At 42.0% G+C, this 19,737-nt stretch overlaps 4 protein-coding genes across 4 annotated transcripts; 2 read left to right on the top strand and 2 right to left on the bottom strand.

Moving 5' to 3' along the window:
- Positions 1 to 1,096: 1,096 nt before the first annotated feature.
- Positions 1,097 to 4,021, bottom strand: LOC135487198 (retinol dehydrogenase 7-like). The gene is made up of 5 exons (XM_064770688.1): positions 3,718 to 4,021; positions 2,822 to 3,141; positions 2,162 to 2,426; positions 1,850 to 2,007; positions 1,097 to 1,646 (listed from the first exon to the last, which is right to left on the bottom strand). Coding segments are annotated over exons 1-5 (957 nt in total). The 5' UTR covers positions 3,720 to 4,021; the 3' UTR covers positions 1,097 to 1,434.
- A 352-nt stretch (positions 4,022 to 4,373) lies between these two features.
- On the top strand, positions 4,374 to 7,412 carry LOC135487197 (phospholipid phosphatase 3-like). The gene is made up of 6 exons (XM_064770687.1): positions 4,374 to 4,573; positions 4,901 to 5,055; positions 5,245 to 5,576; positions 5,804 to 5,861; positions 6,216 to 6,392; positions 6,756 to 7,412. The coding sequence occupies exons 1-6, from the start codon at positions 4,513 to 4,515 to the stop codon at positions 6,948 to 6,950; spliced, it is 978 nt and encodes a 325-aa protein (XP_064626757.1). The 5' UTR covers positions 4,374 to 4,512; the 3' UTR covers positions 6,951 to 7,412.
- Positions 7,413 to 13,224, bottom strand: LOC135487187 (glycine amidinotransferase, mitochondrial-like). The gene is made up of 9 exons (XM_064770674.1): positions 13,140 to 13,224; positions 11,230 to 11,310; positions 10,800 to 10,982; positions 10,086 to 10,284; positions 9,346 to 9,536; positions 8,820 to 8,942; positions 8,279 to 8,516; positions 7,879 to 8,023; positions 7,413 to 7,538 (listed from the first exon to the last, which is right to left on the bottom strand). The coding sequence occupies exons 2-9, from the start codon at positions 11,287 to 11,289 to the stop codon at positions 7,445 to 7,447; spliced, it is 1,233 nt and encodes a 410-aa protein (XP_064626744.1). The 5' UTR covers positions 11,290 to 11,310; positions 13,140 to 13,224; the 3' UTR covers positions 7,413 to 7,444.
- Positions 12,610 to 19,722, top strand: LOC135485979 (proprotein convertase subtilisin/kexin type 5-like). The gene is made up of 13 exons (XM_064768419.1): positions 12,610 to 12,786; positions 14,376 to 14,533; positions 14,960 to 15,050; positions 15,307 to 15,395; positions 15,744 to 15,865; positions 16,030 to 16,068; positions 16,492 to 16,587; positions 17,015 to 17,125; positions 17,379 to 17,480; positions 17,684 to 17,809; positions 18,365 to 18,526; positions 18,815 to 18,937; positions 19,178 to 19,722. The coding sequence occupies exons 1-13, from the start codon at positions 12,610 to 12,612 to the stop codon at positions 19,327 to 19,329; spliced, it is 1,548 nt and encodes a 515-aa protein (XP_064624489.1). The 3' UTR covers positions 19,330 to 19,722.
- Positions 19,723 to 19,737: the final 15 nt, after the last annotated feature.

The following is a 19,737-nucleotide window of genomic DNA, read 5'->3' as shown; positions in this document are numbered from 1 at the left end:
TATCAGTGTTTGATATATATCGTAGTGATAGATTGCCAAAGTAGGCCCACTGCTGCACTCAAAAACACAAAGGAAGTCACGTCTTATTACATCAATGATTTTGACTATCTTTACAGAGAATCAGTTATACAAGTTACACCCTTCGAGTCAGTTATTCGGTGCGCCCCCCTCTAGTGGCGTACTACGTTGGAAAGCAAGCATTCATCTCTTATAACACGCTTACGGATGAGATCGTTGCGGTGACAGGAGGAAGGAGGGAAAATGTGGCCACTGTTAAGGTGTACAGCCTCAACCGAACCACACACTCATTCAAACTCCGCAAGATGTCATCTTTTTCTAGCTGTACTAACTGGATAACGCTTTTTCTCTATAAAAAAAGGTTCTTTATTATTCTATGTATGAAAGACTATCATAAGCGTTTTATTTTACAGTACGATTATATTAAGGGTAAATTTACTTTGGGGTATGCGGTGCCCGTAACGGATTTTTGTGTTCAAGATGACCAGAGTTTTCATTTTAAGGCGCGAAATGACATGTTTTTGATACTTTGCGTCATAAATAAGGAGACGAGGGGAACACTTTACACCACTGACCGCAGAATTAGGCCTATTCTGGGGACCGTGCAACTACGACGGAATAGCTCATTCACGATGGGACCGCCAGACCGTACAGTTGTTCTCACAGATTTAGGAGACGTAGTTTTTGTCGGTGTGATCAAATTCAAATTGAAGTTTTCGATTTTTTGCAAATGTCGTAATCGCTACAGCAATCAAACAAAGCAATTGTTTTTAATCAAATATCCACCGGAGGCAATGCACGCTTTAAAATTCTTCGAACGAATTGTTTACGGGGACTGGGTGGACGAAATGCATCTTGGTTTGCTGTACTTCAACGTACCCCTCCTGTTCACATTTCGGATGACAGCTTTCCCTGGTCACGAATGCAAAGTTACTGACTTAACTATCAGATGGGAAAAGGATGCATTTACGCATCTGCATTCCATCAGTACCAGACCGCATTTCAACCCACGTGGAGATTTGATTCAGCTTAACTTTTCCGAACTTCATACGTTTGGAATTGACTTGATAAAATTGAATTTGGTCCGTCGTTCTCTTTAATCATACTACTGATCTTATATACACGATAGTATGAAAGTATAACAATCTTACAAAGGGTTCTAAGGGACCGTCCAATGCATTCAATGAAGAAACCGGAAGCCCGTCACGTTCGCGAGCCTGGTGCATGATACATGTATGTGTGATCAGCTGGCACTGGTATATGTGTGTGTTTTTTTTCACCAAATCTTTTCTCATGCCATGGTATTGTACTGTTTATGGGACACAGCTTGAACAGCGGTTTGAATTACAGCCAGTCACTGATGAGTCAGGTCCAAACCGTGCACACAAGTTAACATCCCGAGCAAAAAACAGTAGCCTACTTCGAAGTATAAAAAGGACAGGGAAGAATGGCATCTGCAATCCATGTGGGAACGACAAAGGCAAATAGCTTTACAAAGTACACATCATTTGACAGATCTCCAACGAGGTAACGAGACTTGGGAACCTTTGCTGTCAGCGCGTGCTCATACGCATCCACAACGAGGCTAAGGTTGGGCGATATTCTCGAATGCATCTCGTTCATGACCTCTGAAACGAGAAATACTGAGATGAGACGGAACCACTGATAATGCGATTCAGCTAAACTATTTCTTCTCGCGGAGAAACAATTATGCATCCAAGAGCTACCAGGTCGCAATCCCATGGAGTACAATAGCCTAGGCCTACTTCTCATAAAGCAAAAATGTTGCATCCTACAGCTGTTCATACAGAAGAAGCAACAACAGGCGTACCTTTGTTGATGTAACTCGTCCCCGCGGCACCTGCTGTCATTTCCGGCTCGGTCGAATATGACCCTCTAAGTGACTCGTTTTCCTTGTCGACAATATTTGTCCGAAAACCAGATGGCTCAATCATGGATACTTTGATGTTAGTCTTGTACAGCTGGCGTCTGTAATGTAAGAAAGGTCTGACTGGCAACGTAAGAAGCTGCCGGTTTATACTAGTCTGACAGGGTCGGCACAACGTTCCACTTTTAAAAAACCGAACAGTATATACTAGAATGTTATAAGATAACGCATGCAGTTACCGGGTATTCAATTTACCTTAAGCAATCCGAGTATGCCTCCACACCGTGCTTCGAGATGCAGTAAGGCCCGATACCACTGATGGAGAGTAATCCAAGTGTGCTTGACATATTGACGATTCGAGCCACTCCTGCTTTCTTGAGAAGTGGGAAGAATACCCTTGTCATTTCAACCATCCCAAACAAGTTTACTGAGAGAACTTCCTGGTATTGCTCGACTCGAAGCCATTCTGCTGGGCCAAGCGGGCAACTCATGCCAGCATTGTTTACCAAACCCCATAGACCTAGAAAAGGCGAAATTTAAGAAGAGCCTTGAGTATGTGTTGTTCCGGTTTCATCGTGCAGTAAAGATTGAATCCACAATATCAGTATGATTTTTTTATCTTAAAGTTGCTTAGTTTATGATTCTCAGTTCAGCCCCCCCCCCCCCCCCCAATATCTTGACATGTTTTGAAAGCGACATGGGAAATGTTCTTATACAAATTGGTAGTGGCACTAATTTAAAGCAATACTTTTACCAACGAGCGTTGGGATTTTAACCAAGCATAACTACGCCCCTGAACCTAGCTGTGTTAAGAGGCAAACATGTGAGAGGCAGTCGGAGGATCGAAACATGGCATTAGTTTAACGCCCGTGTAAGTTAACAGCATTTTTACGCAACCGGCCCCTTATCACCTACCACAATCATTTGGAATATTCGCTAAGACGAAGTCATATGCATTTTGGATACTTTCAAGTTTCGCCACATCAAGTGCCAGAGTTTTGAGATTATCAGAAGTGCTGTAATCCAGCTCCTGTTCCCCAGCCTTGGTCAAACAGCCGGCGAAAATATGGAAGCCGAGACCATCCAGCCTCTTTGCAAGAAGATTTCCGAATCCTGTATCACATCCGGTAATGAGAACGTATCGTTTGGTGTACTGGTCTATTTTCGGATGGTGTATCAACCAGTTGATTATGTAGTATCCAGTGATAGCCAGGCATGGGAGAAGGACAAAAAACCTGTAGACCAAGAATCAGATCAAATTAAAACGGCTGCTTTATTTTGAGTGAGTTAGTGGATCGGCCTTTGAACTGGCCCTACCCCATTGTTCATCACTGAGTGAGTTAGTGGATCAGCCTTTGAACTGGCCCTACCCCATTGTTCATCACTGAGTGAGTTAGTGGATCGGCCTTTGAACTGGCCCTACGCCATTGTTCATCACTAAGTGAGTTGGTGGATCGGCCTTTGAACTGGCCCTACGCCATTGTTCATCACTGAGTGAGTTAGTGGATCGGCCTTTGAACTGGCCCTACGCCATTGTTCATCACTGAGTGAGTTGGTGGATCGGCCTTTGAACTGGCCCTACGCCATTGTTCATCACTGAGTGAGTTAGTGGATCGGCCTTTGAACTGGCCCTATACGCCATTGTTCATCACTGAGTGAGTTAGTGGATCGGCCTTTGAAATGGCCCTCCGCCATTGTTCATCACTGAGTGAGTTAGTGGATAGGTTTCTGAACTGGTCCTAAACCCTATTGAGTAAACGGATAACGGGTGCCGAGTATAGGCTATCATACTGAAGGCTAAACACACTTACATTGCTGTTTATTGTGATCCACTTATCAGAACGACATGAGCTGATATAAATAATGGCCCTGTATACAAACGCACAATGACATAAGATCCGGGACAAAAATTAGGTCACTTGAACAGGCTCTTATCACTTAACCTGATACCGCTGACTATAGCCGCCACGGTCATCAGAGGCCTAGCAAATTTAAGTCACTTTAGAGTTCGAGTAATGAATAGAGAAGACATAGAGTTACAATTTGTTCCAAGGAATGAATTTGAATTTTTTTTAAAAAGTACATGTACCATGATAATTACTGGTAAATAATTAATTGTTGGTTAGTACGTCTGTAAGTTTGTGTTGAACATTTTCTTAAAACGAAATTAATAACTCAACTCTCAAAGGTGACTCTCGCCCATCTTGAGATAAGCGAGGTGCGGTCCCCTTGATTCAAAATGATCCCGTTCCCTGGAAAACTGTAACCCCAAGTATCACCTGCTCAGGATATACCTGCATGATGTGCATTTAATCAAATGTGATTTATTAAACGTTGAATGAAGAAAGAGACGTGTTCGTGTGATTGTATGTTGCCCCATTTGATAACCACTGACCTAATGTGATGACAGATTGAGTCCATGATGATAGTGTCCTGACTATCATATCTGCAACAGCCTAATTATTGAAGGGCGTATTGTCTAATAGGAAAATCATGCAGCATGGAAGATAAGTGTACACAGGATTTATAGTGTGATGAGTCATACGGACATTCAGATGTGTTTTCCTTGAAGCATTGATGTCGTGATAACACAAGGAGTAATCGGCATGGAAGGAACCACGAGACGGATTGTGCGCATTGGCATTGATGGGTTGTGCCTTCTTACAAGTAGGTATAATGACGTATGTTTCAGATTTAAACTGCCATATTCTTGAGGAGTGGTTCAAAGGTAGATGGGGTCCTTGATTTCCTGCACAATATTTGTAAACGGAATTCAAAGGCAGTGTCTTCTTTTTGAAAATGACGCAAAACCCCTCCCGACGGTCGGTGTGCTGTTGGTGCAACTGCAGCAGCTGTATCCGTCTTGTAATTGATATAGCAACATTGTAGCTAGGTATTAAGTTGAATAAAATGTGTGTCGCATCAACCCATTGTTTATTTTTTATGACCCCATATTTACAACTGATTTTAATCTTTTCCCTTTCTCGCTCCCAGTCTGTGTGCCAACGATAGTGTTCAAATACGGTAGTATCCAACCTTACCGACGGGGCTTCTACTGTAATGATGAAAGCCTAAACAAGCCATACAAGGCATCCACTGTTGGCTGGAATGATACTCTAATCACATGTGTTGTATTGGTCACGCTCATGGTAAGTCCATCAAAACCGGTACACATATGGGTCGTCCCAAAGAACGTCAGAGTTCTAATTCATCTTGCAATTTAGATCTCGAAATGACTGATTGACCTGAACGATTTCATCTAGTTGGGAAGAGGGTATAGGTAACATACTTAGTAGTACATTGCATCATAAATTCTCTACTTTAATTCTTCTTTCCAGATTCTTCTTGTCGAGCTTCTCCAATACTTCACGGCAAAAAACAGAGATCTTCTCCCCGGTTACCCAATCGGCTCAGTTTTCTTCAACGACTTCTTCGTGAAAGTCTACAAATACATAGGCATCTATTTCTTCGGGTTAGCCTTCTGTATGTCCTTCACAGATATCGGAAAGTTTACCATAGGGCGCCTGAGGCCACATTTCCTGACGGTATGTTTGCCTAATCAAACTGGTTGGGACACTGTGCTGAACTGTACGGGCCCGATTCCCGGGACTTGGCGGTACATTGAAGACGATGTCTGTACCGGGGACCCAGCGACTGTTTGGGAAGCAAGGTATGTTGACTGTGTTAACATAACTAGGTGATGCCAATGAATAAATCCAGGCAATGCTTTACCAGCTTGGGTTATTGTCACTTGTCAGTTTTAAAAAACCCTCATTTGTAACGTTTATTTTGATGCCTGCCTGTCGTTCCTCATACATATCAACAACAAAAAAAGTCATAACATTGAAGTAGGAGCTGTGATCCTTCATACAGCACGCTTATTTTGATTCGTTTCAGACAATCGTTCCCATCAGGCCACAGCGCCATCACTTGGTTTGCTATGCTGTATTGTGCGGTAAGGCTTGAGCAAGCAAAATATAATAATCCATCGTTTCCGAAAGAAACTCAACTACGGTTATCACCCCCCCCCCGTTCGATTTGGGCATCTCGTGCGCCGACAATTTAGTAGGTGTTTAGTCTGGCTTATTGGTCAGCTTGTTGCTTGGTCACAGAGTTCAAACCTCCGAATGGTAAATAGCAAATATTTGACGGCAAGATCATAATGAACGGTCAGTGGTTTCTAAAACCATGCACACTTATCCGTCATCGTTGTATCCAGAAGGACACTGACGTTTTCAGGAGAACTGCGATTACTGCAACACTGTCCAACAAAAATAACTTTAAACCTTTTTTTGTTATCTTCCTCCAGATCTACCTGCAGGTCCGGATGACGTGGAAATTTAGCGTCCTCCTGCGTCACCTTCTGCAGGCCTGTCTCCTCTGGATGGCTTTCTTTACCTCCCTATCAAGGGTGTCGGACTATAAACACCACCCTACCGACGTCCTTGCTGGGGCTGCGCTTGGCATCCTCGGAACCATATTCACGGTATGTGACTCTTGATCTGCTAGCAGAAGTGAGCTTTTTGCTCTTGCCGAAGTCACTAGGCCAACGGCGCCCAATGGTCTTATGGAGAGAAAAACCTTTCCCACATACGAGGTCTTATAGAAAAATTACCAGCGAGGTCTGACAAAACCTCATTCTGAGGTATCATGCAAAACTTCATTCACAGGGGCCAGTTCTTCATCTAAAGTCGCCAAATGTAGCAGTCTGTATTTTTTACAACTGGAATAACACTAATTAGCTTTGCTACCATGACATGTCAACAAATAAGTATGCAAAACGCATACAGTCATGTTTTTCTACAGAATACTTATTTTGATTAACATTTACTATTTTTCGTCGTTTAAGATTCACTGGGTCCCGGATTTATTCGGTCTACCGGTGCGCCAAGATGATGAGTACGTTACGACTAACAAAAACGGAAACCGAAAGATTTCTGCCATCGTTCACGTTCCTGCCAAGAAGCTCAGCCGGGTGAGTCGGGATGGCTTTAGTATGCATGTGGGAGAGGCTGAGCCGAAAACAGAACTGGATGACGTCTAGTAGGCCCTGCTCCAAGATTCAGCGCGCTGAATTCAAGATTTCGCTTTGTGTACCATTTGCCGAACCAAATAATGCAAACCAATTCCGCACTCTATATTTCTTGGCCCAATATTGTCCAGGTACTTCAGCTGTCTTCCTATCATATAAAATTCGCGTCGGAGAGTTGATATCGTGATTATAAGGACTCCTAAATTGCGGTGATTATGATGGTTGTAACAGCACCGAAAGCTGCACACTGACACCGCATGCAACATATCCATAATCTGCACTTTTGTGTGCAATCGTGATGAAGAAGGGGAGGGGCTAACTCTAAATTATGTAATTGAGACATTTAAGTCCTTTTAAGAATGTACAAATGTCAACTATAAGATGTACGTACCATATTAAATGCAAAGAGACATTTATAAGTACATGTACTATCAGTATCACGCAATATGCAATAATCAATATCATAGTAACCAATGAATTCTCGACCTTGTTTTGTCGTAAGACATTTACATGTATAAATCAAAATACGACTCCATCACTCCCCTGCGCCTGACGTCACAGGTCCAACAATGGAAGCCCCCGCCGAAGTAGTTCGCATGTCTGAAATTGAGAGAAGATATACAAGAAGAGGGATCGTACGGTTAATCATGCAATCCCATTTCAAAACAAAAAGCAACTTCCTTTCTTTTGTCATGTACCACGGCAGGAGTGGAAAGACACAAGTTGTACCTCGGAGAAGAAAATATCATAAGTCTAAAGGCATTGATCCAATGCCATCAATACCTCAACTAGCATGATTCCAACAGGTAAGGCGGCAGCCATCTTGGATTTTGACGTGGTGACCTTCTTTTCGATTAAACGTAGGGTGAAGGACTATTTCTCCAAGTGGATAATAATGGCAAAATATTTCAAAACCGGCAAAAGTTCGTGTTTCACTTACGTGATGTCAAGAGTGATGCATTTGATTCCTAACTTCGCGAACATTTTCTGAGTTGGTACTTCTTCCTTACCGCAGATCACTCTCTTCTCATCTAGCATCAACGTGTTCATTGACAACCAGTTTGAGGAGAACCACAGAGGATGTCCTGCAATAAGAATCCATGGTCATTTTAAAAGCGTGACCCAGTTTGTTCGTATAACATTATGGTACATGTATCTCCATCCATCGGTGGCATTTTCGGTCGGTATCTTTTTTCACTATTATTATATTATTACATGCACGTGCGATCGTCTTTCCCACAATCAACCCATTTCGACGACGACGATTTTGCAACATGTGCCGGCATGTTTACCGGCCAACAGCATCGCACGGAATGGTTACGGGGTGAGAGTGCGCTCACCTTTCATGACTGGCCTGGCAGCTTCGACTATCTTCCAACCCGCACGATCAAACATCTCCTTGTGCTCCTTTCTGCGGAACGAATGATCAGGGTTCAAAATAGCTAAACCTGGTCCGATTATCGAGAACGTGGCATCTATATGCATTGGGTTGAGATCGTTGAACTCTAGACGATGAATGCGAATACCTTTCGGCGCCAGGTGGCGCTCTACCCAGTCTATTCCCATGTCGTTTGTCATCTATAAAACAAGAAAAGTGTACTTCTTTTGGTTAAAATGGAACAAAAAAATAATGGCTGATGAACAATAACATGTGTAATAAAGTTCGTACAAGTCACCTGCCGTTCGTATGATTGGTCCACTATATTCACCACTATGCAATCGTTCATAATATGAATGCGCCCTCCAAAAAGGCAAAATTGGGTAGGCTATTTAAGATACCTCCAAGTGTCACATGAACGATCATATTCTGTTAAAATTCTGTGTCTCAGTTCCTGTGTGAAATCTTATATTGAAAAGTACGTAAAAGGATGAACAACTGACCATACTTTTCTGTGCAAAGATGTCTCTTCCTGCGCGCATGAAATCAGCTGCATCAAAACATGGTTCAAACTCTGTTGTGACAAATTTTTCTAGAGTTCCGAGTCCTTGACTTTCCACCCAATTCTATAAGAGGAGACACCGTCAGTACAAGTATGTGAAATTTTGGCATAAACAAGTTTACCATCTATATTTTTATTGCAGTTGAACTGCGTCAAGTAACATGTATCAGTCTTTACATAGATCGAACGAAAGGGTGATACATGTATTACTATTGTCCTTAAATGTCTTTTTTGTTGTTTTTATCCCATAATATTGTATTATATGTTTTTATACATGTATCTGCAACAGCCTCATGGGCATTAACAAGATAAATAGATTGAATTGAATTGTATAGTGGCGGCACTCGGGTGTTAAGAACTGATTGACTCTGCCGGGGCGGGGTTTTCCGCTGCTAGCATCTGTCCCTCTGTCTGCGCCTCATTTGATTCAGATTACAGGGGCTGAGTTTAGTCAACACATTTCCTACCTTGTCAAATAACTCATCGGACATTAGGGGTTTAGGAGCAGTGGTCCACTGGGCACCGCCTCTGAAATACTCCTTCATCAATGTCCGATAGGCTCGGTATTCGAAGAAACGCGATCGCCATGCCATAGGAGCTTCGATAATCTCGTCCCCGACCACCATCAGGATGTCACGTGGCATTGCAGAATAAAAGCCTGAAAATTAGAGAACAACGTCTGCCAAGCACCGGTCACATCGATTGCCATGAGATGCCCTGGGTGAAGACAATATAAAACTTGTCTTCCCCCTGCAGGATCATCCAGAGATTCAAGTTTTTTTCACTCCTCGCCCGAGTGTATTGATAACCACTGGGCTACGAGGATTCCATCCTGGCATAACCTTTAACTAGTGGTTTTCAATATACTCCGCCTGCCGATATATTTTGTATATGACGTGTAGGAGTAAAAAAGCTTGATCTCAGGATGCGAAAATTCGGGAAACATCTAGCTAATCCACTGTGAACGCGTTTTGCCGGTGTAACTTGTTTTTTAAAATCTTGGATTGCTCAGTGAGCAAACTGAAGACATTTTCGCCAACGGTAAATTGAAATGATAAACCGCTGTATAAGGTAATATGCTCAAATATGGATTGAACATAATCTATACAATTGATGCCATAGATAGAAAGAAAAGATTCTGTAATACTAATAATGACTGGTAAATGGTTTTTCGACAAGGCCCGATTCTATATAGCGTATAATATACCCGATGCCTTAAAATCCGGTGTCTCGTAAGTCTTCCCATGATCCACCACATCAGGACGCCGCACTTTAACCCCTTCTTGCTCAAGAATATGAACAAATTCATTTATCTCTTTCTCTGCTTCATCCATAAATTTCTTTGGGAATGGCTGACCAGCATACTTTTGGAAGAGGGGCCATGACGCCATTGTATTATACAACGCCTTGAAAAAGAAGTGATAGTATTACAGGGCGATTGATAAATAAAGAGTAACTTTTTCAACCACAATACTTCAGGGAACTTAACCATTTGCCTGTCAGTATCCCGTAATTGGCAATCAAAGTTCGACCAATCCGGCGGCGCCTTACGGAGCAGCAATTCGTGTATGGTATGAGGTTTGAGCTGGTAATCCTAACAAGATTAACGACTGCCCAATTTCAGTTGTCATCTGCTTGCACATAAGGACCTTTTCAAGCAACCTTGCCCCTGTTGGAGCGTTTGCAAATTTGCGCCATTTATCAGGCTTTCCCAGGAAGCAAGGGGTTAAATACCTGATGGTGGGAAGTTGACTATCGGTATTCAGTTTGAAGGTTCCCTTTTGAAAGCTTTAGTTGATCTTTGAAATGCACTGTACTATTAGTAATTAGCTTGACACTGGCTCAACATCACGTCCATGGTTGACCCAAAACGAGTGTAAAGCGTCTGCCAAGTCGTCAGCACGAACTTTACAATACTGACCTTGATTTCCGGGCCCATAGTAGGCCAGACGGCATTGTCTATCCTCCCGACTATCACCTCCTCCAGGGAGTCCCACTCGTTGCACGACCAAACCGGCGTTCGCTGCCAGGGTTTGAGAACCTCCTCAAAGTTCGAGGAAACGGCAGCAGTTTGTTGCAACTTGGAAGCCGTCGTCGAAAAATTCTGAAAAACGAATTTTGATGTATCATAAACGTGTACAAATTATTATTACGAAAGGCTTACCCCTTTAACGCAACATTTAATACAGGGCCAGAGAAGCGAACATTAACCCCTGATTTCCTCAGGATGTGCTGCCTCAGACACAATACTGTAGTGCAGGCAGATAGCACTCTTCATGGTTGACCATCATATCCCCGTTTTGGCTAGAACGTGACTTCTACCTCATGCAGACCCCATATTTGAAACTTACCCGGGTCTGTGATAGTCTACTGTGTGACAAATGTCTTCCCAACGGCAAAATCCTCTTCATTTTGTTTGGGATTTCGAATTACTGCAACGAATAAAATAACTCATCAAAGTGATTAGCACTATATACATTCGTGGTTTATATGATATTCAAGTTCTTGAAGTTTGCACATTATCCACCCTCTCGATCGGCTTGATATTTCCTCTAGTCGTCTTTGCACAACCTTCAATAGATTTTTACCTTTCCCAAAACAGGCCAGCCCTTCAAACCGTCATGGAAAGCCTGCTGATTCTAGGTTATCTTGAGAATTCATTCTCCAGGAGGATAAAAGATTGAATAATATCGATCGAAGTTAGTTTCCCAAGATTAATGGTTTGGCGATGTGACATGGATTTTAAAGCTGGGCGGAGTGTTTTGAATGCCCAATGTAATAGGTATACATTTCCTCTTCGGAGGGTTCGAACAGAATAGAGAACTACATGTAGTTTAGAATGTACTGTATATATACTGCGTTGTGATTATATGAAATAAGCCTTAATTTTATATGTCTTGGGACAGTATATCCCGAACAAAATTTGGTATTTTGGAAATGTACAAAACCTTTATAAATTTCCAGTAAAGTATTTATCCCAAAAAATCTTAAAATTTGGACACGAAATGGAGTGATGGAGTCCCGGTGTAACATCTGTGGTTGTTCCCCATGTTTCAGTGTTTCCAAACAATAGGCAGCTAGAGAGACCATGACTTTTCAATAGGGGGGATACACAGAAAAACTCGTCAATCTATTTTTGAGCGTTCCAAAACAATGAGGGGAAACACTCAAAAACAGAAACACTCAAAAACATTACACCGGCTGTGGTGCGAATGATAGTGGTGCTGGCTTCGAGTCAACAACACGATGCCCCCATATTAATACAGTATTTAAGTTGGGTACCTATTAGGTAATCGTAAACTATTTTACGTGAGTTTCGGTTGCGCATGTGGGCAAGCTGAAATAGCCACTTTTCACTGTTTTACCTGGGACGTCAGAGGTTGGCGAATGGCAGTTAATAGCAGGCGAAAGAACCATTACATGTATACAATAAACCATTACATGTATCTTGTTATTCTTCATTATTCAAAGTGATTTTGGTGAAGGAGCATCTTGACCATTAAAGTGTTTACATCCCTACATGTAGGGAGTATGAAACAATCATGAAAAACATGTGAGTCATGAAGATTTTGGTATACTAAGAAAAGGTATCCCTGGCATGCCAGCCCTGCCTGATCGCCTTAAAGTAATTACTAGTAAGCCGGTTCAAGGCGTTTCTGAGGTAATCCGTTACCTCAAAGCGATACCTGTCCCACCTTTATCATTCGTACTTTAACTGCGGCGAGAGGAAGATGTTTTTGATAGCGCTTGCAGTCGCCCTGGTCGCCCTTGCATCGGCCCAGACCCAGGATAGAGGTTTCTCGAACAAAGAGAAGCAATTTATGTTGGATTTGCACAACTTCATGCGGCACAAGGTTGCACAAGGTAGACAACATCATCAGCCGCCCGCAACTTATATGATAGCGATGGTAAGTCAACATTTCTTTTTTGTTCATATTTTAATTGTATTCTACGACAGAAGTCCCTTTGGTCATTTGATGCTGCATCTGCGAGAAGATGTAAGAATGTACAATGTTTGACCGTACCACTTATCACTTAACAACGCTATCATTGGATCCGTTACAGTAGCTATTACTAAATTATGTTCGGTATCTCTCTATAATAGGCACTTTGGATAGCAATCAAGTTGAACTAAGGGTCAAGTACGTGGTCATGATATTTAGATATGTGCTTTTACAAAATTCTGTAGCAAACACTCGCTGTTAAAAGGTAGACGAGGAGCCGATTTAGTTTGTGATTGGCCTCTATTGTTAGAACTTACCTGGTACCTGTGCTAGATAAGGTAATGAAGTACTGCTTCGATATTCTTAGCCTTTATTTATTTTTGGTGCTTCTTGAAATATTTCACTTCGTAATCGCTGCAGTCCTTTGAATTAAAGTCACTTTCGTTTTGACGCTATTGTCTGCGTTTGCAATAGTCGAACCAGTGGTTCAGGAAGTGTAACACATCACCATCAGGAAATAAAGATTATGTCATCCTCTTTATTTTTATGTTTTATATCGATTATAGCACATCATCTGTTTTAATCATAACACCACCATCATCATCACCATCTGCTTGTTGCAAACTGAATAGTTTGATATTGAAAGCATCAGTCAAAAGTACCCCCACAATTTGCTTTATATAATATGCGCAAACTAGAAGCTAATTAAATGCTTGCAGGTGTAGTGTTGTTATCGAATTCCGTATGAATTCCCCGGAGGAGAAATTGTCTTACATAAATGGCAAGAAAGCAGGCGGTCTTATCTCAGAGTAGTCTGGTTACTCCAAGGTCTGACTCAACCATGACGTTTTGAAGGGCCAACTTCGGCATAAGATATGTTGTTTTTTGTACAAAAACGGCTTCCAGCAGGACCGTAACTTCTCCAAACAGGATTCATGAAAACTCTTTGAACTGCAATAAACAATGCACAAGAACGGGGTGTAACCTTAGGACTGCCTGAAATTCGCAAGCCATTCCCAAAACTGCCTTCTAACACTGGTGAAAATCATCAGAGAACGGCATCAGTGTAATACTACAGGTGGCGGCGCATGGTGTCAAACTGGCACATTATCCTCCTGGCTTGGTAAATCCCACGTCCAAGTTGTCCCTTTAAACCAAAGTAATCTTTTTTCCGATATATCTGAGAGGCGTGTAAAGGGAAATTATTCCTATGAATTGTGTTCTCGAAAATGTAGACACCTTTAACTGCATGAGTTTCGTATTTCAGAAAAGCTCCGAATAAAAAAATATGTTTTTGATCAAGCATGTAGTGTTCTCCGAAAAGTGAGACAATGCCCGTAGTTTGTGATTGATTGTGTACTGAGACAGCTATTTGTAAGGTAAGGGACGAGGCCGGTCCACTGCGTCCGTAGTGCAATGGCAAACGGACTGAGATTTAAGTCTCCCTAAATGTGTAAATTATAGAATATTTACTCCCAATGTGTACTTCAATTGAGAAGCTTACTTGTATATTCTTAAATAGAAAAAGTGTTGTATCAATTTGACGATTACAGGAATGGGATGACAATCTGGAGGCCCACGCCCAGCAATGGGCTGATGAATGCATCCCTGAACACGCGCATGCAGAGAAAAGGCGGTTCCCAGTCTACGGGGAGGAAGGCGAGAGTTTGAGTGGAGGAGAGCTCATGGCAATTAAAAATGGATTCGAGAGGTATGAAGAAACATCCTGACGACTGTCGTCATTAACTTAGCATATGGTGAAACTGTTAAAGAAAGCCGAACAGGGTACAGATTAGTATCATACATGTATTATAGTTGATAAAGACCTATAATGCGCAGATACATGTGTACATGTACTTTTAATACAAAGTCCTTAATGATTTTAACTAGGCAATAGTTTGGGAGGTAACATAATCGACGCGCATGTAGTGAAAAAAGTACCATGGCTGCAGTATGATTAAGGATCAAGGTCAAATATGGTCAGCATTTTGATACATTTTTCCTGGTTGTTTTTTATGTTGGCAGGCCTGCTCGTCTTTCCGGTAGGTTGACCCAAATCTCCAACTGATAGCAATCTGCCTCTTGGCTATACAATGAATTGACAGATCCTTCATTCGGACGTTCTTTGCCATTTTAGGGCTTTTATCACATGGTTTGAGGAAGAAGACCATTCTGAATTCATTGCCAACTTGTGTAAAGGTCTTCCAGCATGTGGGCATTATAAACAGGTAGGGAGCCAGCCAATTGCATATGACTGGAACCAGCTGTATAACTTTCGCTTTATTGCCATCTTGTGGGCGAAGTTTAGATAGTTTTATTTTTGTAATTCATTATATTCATGTTAGATTCTGTAATCCTCGATGTACCACAAATGTGTGGTTAGGGAATAATAAACAATCCTCTATAATCATTCGTCAATGCAAATCATGATGCAAATTATATGCCAGTGCGGTTTCCCTTTAAAGTTAGATTTTTTCCTTGCAGATTATTTGGGGAAACTCGACACGAATTGGCTGCGGTTTTAATCGGTGCCCAGGAAAAGCACCCACCATCTTCTGTAGATTTGCACCAGGGTGAGTATATCTCATGCGATAATAGTATCAAGAAGTTCATCTGAGATTGTACGCTTTCCGCTTGGAAAAGAAGTCCGCCTGAGATTCTTTCCCACGCAGCATACGCTTAGCAAAAGTGGTCAGGCTTAGATTTCTTCCACCGCGGTATACGCCTACTCCCGGACGCTTACCTCTAGCAAAAAAAGCTGAGATTCAGTATAGCAAAATAGTCAGGCTGAGTCTTTTTGCACCGGTATACCGATTATACGCCGGCCTACCGCTAGCACAAGAAGTCTGGTGTGTGCAATTGTGTCTCTTTCATGAATCCGCCGGATAAATAATTTCAAATATCTTTCGATGTTCTTTCAGTGCGAATGGGGTTTACTATAAGGATGCACAACCAATGCGTGAATACATTACCGGTGTCGCTGGGAAACAGTGCGATGACTGCCCACAGGGATACAGCTTCTGTATGAAGGATGGGTTATGTGGTAAGGAATGTACTGTTTAAACGTAGTATTATGTTAAAGCCTACCAATAGCCTCCACGCTTAATTCAGTAAGCTTCTCATCACAGAGCGATAAACTTGGGTTGTATTTCATTAATTGGCAAAGAGGTCAGATTCCTAATGTCAGTTCCTCTCTTCTTTCAACAGCTTCTGCCACAGCCTGCGCGGGCAGCATGGAACAGTGCAGTAAGTTCATAGATTCTGACTACTCTGTTTGGCATCATCTGAGAAATATCTTGAATAGCCCAAGTTCAAGTTGTTTGTATATCGTACTGGTTTTTAAAAAAAATCAGTTGTCACCATCGACTCGAGTTCATCATATTTCGGAATTTGCCATTATGCCCTCAAAGTGTAATGCAGCACTTATCGTTAGCAAAAAGATCTTTATGCAGATTGGCTATAAAGCGGAAGAAATATTGCTAGCCACTACAGTAACTATGGTTGTTTTATAAAGTTTACATACACTATACAAAGGTAGGCGTTTTCGGAGTCGCATACATTGGTATCAGCAATATGAAGTGGAACTTACTCGATACTGTAAATGTGCCTTTCAGTCGTTTCAATTTGATATGTATATATACATGTGAAAACGCGTATGTATCATTTCAGGATGTACCCTTACCGCGTGTGAGAATGGCGGGCAACTGGACAGAGGGAAATGTATATGTAACTGCCCATCTGCTTTTGAAGGACCAAGATGCGAGTGTAGGTTTCGGTATGAAAGTATACATCTAGTCCCCGTGGAGAAATAGTTTTGAATTAAAAAGATTCTGTATTCAGATTAATTTCGCTGATTCGGTTTGAATTTCACCAATGTGTCTACCACGGGGTAAATGTATTGGTTTACCTTTCCAACACAATAGCAACAAGGCCGTCCCATTACAGTGTTGGAGGGATACAGTGGGATAAAAATAATAAATGCGGGCCTTACGTCCCTCAAAATGAACTAATCTATTGTACGTTTCTTTTGTGTCATCATTTCCTCTCCTGGTAAACATCATTTTTGTTAGGCAAACCAATACTTTTCGTGCCTTTAGCCACCGTGTCTACGCTGCCAACAACCCTTCGCGACACACGGCTTTATCTTACCATTTGAACTTCGTTGACTCATACACATGGTTCTTTGTTACAGTGGAATGCAAGGATCTTGTCTCTGATTGCCACAAGACAGTGGATAAGTGTCACGACCCGACCCTCATGCAGTGGAATCTTGAGGCTTGCAGGAAGACATGTGGCTATTGTCGTAGGTTAACTTGCTATCTCCATTCCCATGATGATGGAGCTATTCCCCATAGCTGTGGCAAGGAATTCGAAATTGACGGTCATTTTTGACGGATTTCTTCTCAAAAGCCTTGTCAAAGATTACACTCAATTTTATTAAAAAATAATCTCAATGAATTTCAATTGTGTGCATGCAAATGGTTTCATCTTAATCGAGTAAAAAAGGGTAGAAAGATGTGAACGGCTTTACTTAGTAGATCATTTTCTATATACAGGTGCATTCAACATCAAGTTCCCCGAGCCAAGGCCAAACAAGTACAACATCCTCACCAGAGTCCTAGACGAGCGCCCAGGTGAAGTCGTCAACAGAAAACGAGGTATGACATGTTCCCGTCTCTTTGTAATGAAGAGTAAACTAGGTATATGTTCCTATCTTTGTAATGAATAGTTAACGAGTAAACTTGTGAACCATGTGATAAGTACCTCAGATAGGTCTCTATTTCAGATCCAAATTTCATTTTACATGCACACAAAAATCCATTACGTTCATCATTATCTTTATCATCATCATCACTTTTAGGCCCCTGTAAGGACGCACAAGGCGAGGAAATCTGTGGCATCTGGGCTGATCAGGACAAGTGTCAATACCGATGGGTGAAGGTTATGTGCAGGGCAACGTGCTTTGCATGTAACAGCGAAAAACGAGGTATTGATATACATGTAACCCTATTCCATGATATTGGTTTTGAGCATCAGATATCAAAGCGTGTAAGATCGGTTGGGCTGAAACTGTTCCCTTTATCTGCATACATGTTTAAAATCTCAAATTACGTTGTACACAAATTGCAATTGACACTTGTTTCACAGTCCTATCCCAATCAACGTTTGCGTACAAGTCAGCCTCTGCTCACTATTTAGTCAGTGCCGGACTGAGCGTGGCTTTTACTGCACCCTTCTGACCCTCGGCAACTGATGGCAGCCAAGAACAGTAATGGTTTGCATGATATTTTGAACATCGTGTAATAAGAGGAGGGACAGAACAGGAGGTGACAGAGGTGCCTATATTGACAGGGAGATTTCATCTTGACACACCCATTTTTGATACAACAGCTAATAGTAGTTGTTTTGACTACATGTATATAACATTGCTGCGCACATAATCATAGGGTCCTTGGATGCAGAACTGGCATCCTAGTGCGATTCATGCTCTGTTGTATATACATTGTAAAGATTGTTTAGGTGTTCCCGGACTCTGTTGCAGGTCCTTGCAAGGACAATGCGGACCCGGACATCTGTACTTACTACCAGCTGAACGGTTATTGTGAGGAGGATAAATGGAAGGAATCCCTGGCCAGGAGTTGCCCTGGAGCGTGTAACATGTGCGGCCAGGCGATCCCGCGCCAAGTCAGGACTGGAACAAGTGGTAAGTGTGGAGTACGAAGTAGAGAGCCCGGTACACTCTTATAAAAAAAGGGTTCCAGAGAGAAAGGATTGCATGTCAATGCGATGAGCCTTGTAGCTGCTCCTTAACCTTTCCACCAATAGTTTGGGATGCCGAAGCGATTTTAGTGAGGTCTCATAGAAACGTATGTAGCTGTCCTCCAAATAGAGGAAGATGAGTGTGCACACATTTTACATGCCTTGTTGGTATAATTCATGACGTCAATAAGTGTCATCATATTTTGAACATGTTACCTTTCTTGCTTTTCAGAGGATTGCCGAGACTTTCACACGGACGAGGTCACGTGCAGACGGCTCCAGGAGAGGGGCGACTGCGAGAATGATAGGCAATGGACGAGGTTCCACTGCGCCAGAACATGCGGTTACTGCCCAGGCAGGTTTTTTCATTAAAACTCACCCTGCTCCCAATATATAGCGGAGGCTACGCAGGCAATATATTCCGCTGGAAGTTCAGTATGCATGCAACGCGACTTAAAGTTGGTCTCACGACATAACTATATTAGAAGTCATGGAATTCCTCTCAAGAGTTTTTATATGTATCAATGTAAATGGACTTTGAAGTCTATAGTAATGGTAGGCGATACTAAGCACACTCATTGAATTGATTTTCCAGGTCTTCCTAAAGGTGCCTGTACCAACGCCTATGAGGACCGAGCCTGTGAACTTTGGGCTAAGAAGGGTTACTGCGACCAAGCGTGGAACAAGGAGAACTGCAGACGATCATGTAACTCATGTGATACGCCTCCTCCACCCGGACAGCAGTAGACAATGAACAGCTCGATGAACTACTAATTTACCCGAAACAGAGTCAAACGCGATACATGTACATGTCCATGCTATCGCTATACGACAAAAGCTCGCTGTTGTTGACATCTCGCTACCCTCCAAACATTTTAATGGTTCCTAACAACACCATCATGACACATACATCAACAGCTGACTTTCACGAACTTATCTGCGTCATAAGTTTGTGAACATTTCGCCCGTAAAGCTTCAGGATGAATAGCACTGAACGTAACCATTTTGGGTCTGTGTACATGCATAAATGTACTTCGGATGCAGTTTTATATTCTTTATATTACTTTACTGTTCCTGTGATTTCCGCCATCCCCATACATCATGTGTACCTCCTTGAGCAAACTAGCGAAAAGTATTTGAACGAATGAATTGTTA

Source organism: Lineus longissimus, chromosome 4 (assembly GCF_910592395.1).
Source record: "Lineus longissimus chromosome 4, tnLinLong1.2, whole genome shotgun sequence".
In the NCBI taxonomy this organism is placed as follows: domain Eukaryota; kingdom Metazoa; phylum Nemertea; class Pilidiophora; order Heteronemertea; family Lineidae; genus Lineus; species Lineus longissimus.
The sequence above is the reverse complement of the archived record's forward strand: the minus strand, read 5'-3'. Positions and strand labels throughout refer to the sequence as shown.

Excerpts from the sequence above, each read along its gene's own strand:
- LOC135487198 (XM_064770688.1), bottom strand. Across the intron at positions 2,427-2,821 it reads GAATATTCCAAATGATTGTG|GTCTATGGGGTTTGGTAAAC; the intron begins GTAGGTGATAAG and ends CGCCTTTTCTAG. Across the intron at positions 1,647-1,849 it reads GACGAGTTACATCAACAAAG|AGGTCATGAACGAGATGCAT; the intron begins GTACGCCTGTTG and ends TTCTCGTTTCAG.
- LOC135487197 (XM_064770687.1), top strand. The coding sequence starts at position 4,513 with ATGGAAGGAACCACGAGACGGATTGTGCGCATTGGCATTGATGGGTTG. Across the intron at positions 5,056-5,244 it reads TTGTATTGGTCACGCTCATG|ATTCTTCTTGTCGAGCTTCT; the intron begins GTAAGTCCATCA and ends TCTTCTTTCCAG. Across the intron at positions 5,862-6,215 it reads TTGCTATGCTGTATTGTGCG|ATCTACCTGCAGGTCCGGAT; the intron begins GTAAGGCTTGAG and ends ATCTTCCTCCAG.
- LOC135487187 (XM_064770674.1), bottom strand. The coding sequence starts at position 11,289 with ATGAAGAGGATTTTGCCGTTGGGAAGACATTTGTCACACAGTAGACTA. Across the intron at positions 10,983-11,229 it reads GTAGACTATCACAGACCCGG|AATTTTTCGACGACGGCTTC; the intron begins GTAAGTTTCAAA and ends TTCGTTTTTCAG. Across the intron at positions 8,943-9,345 it reads CCGATGAGTTATTTGACAAG|AATTGGGTGGAAAGTCAAGG; the intron begins GTAGGAAATGTG and ends CTCCTCTTATAG.
- LOC135485979 (XM_064768419.1), top strand. The coding sequence starts at position 12,610 with ATGTTTTTGATAGCGCTTGCAGTCGCCCTGGTCGCCCTTGCATCGGCC. Across the intron at positions 16,588-17,014 it reads TGAAGGACCAAGATGCGAGT|TGGAATGCAAGGATCTTGTC; the intron begins GTAGGTTTCGGT and ends TCTTTGTTACAG. Across the intron at positions 17,810-18,364 it reads ATGTAACAGCGAAAAACGAG|GTCCTTGCAAGGACAATGCG; the intron begins GTATTGATATAC and ends ACTCTGTTGCAG.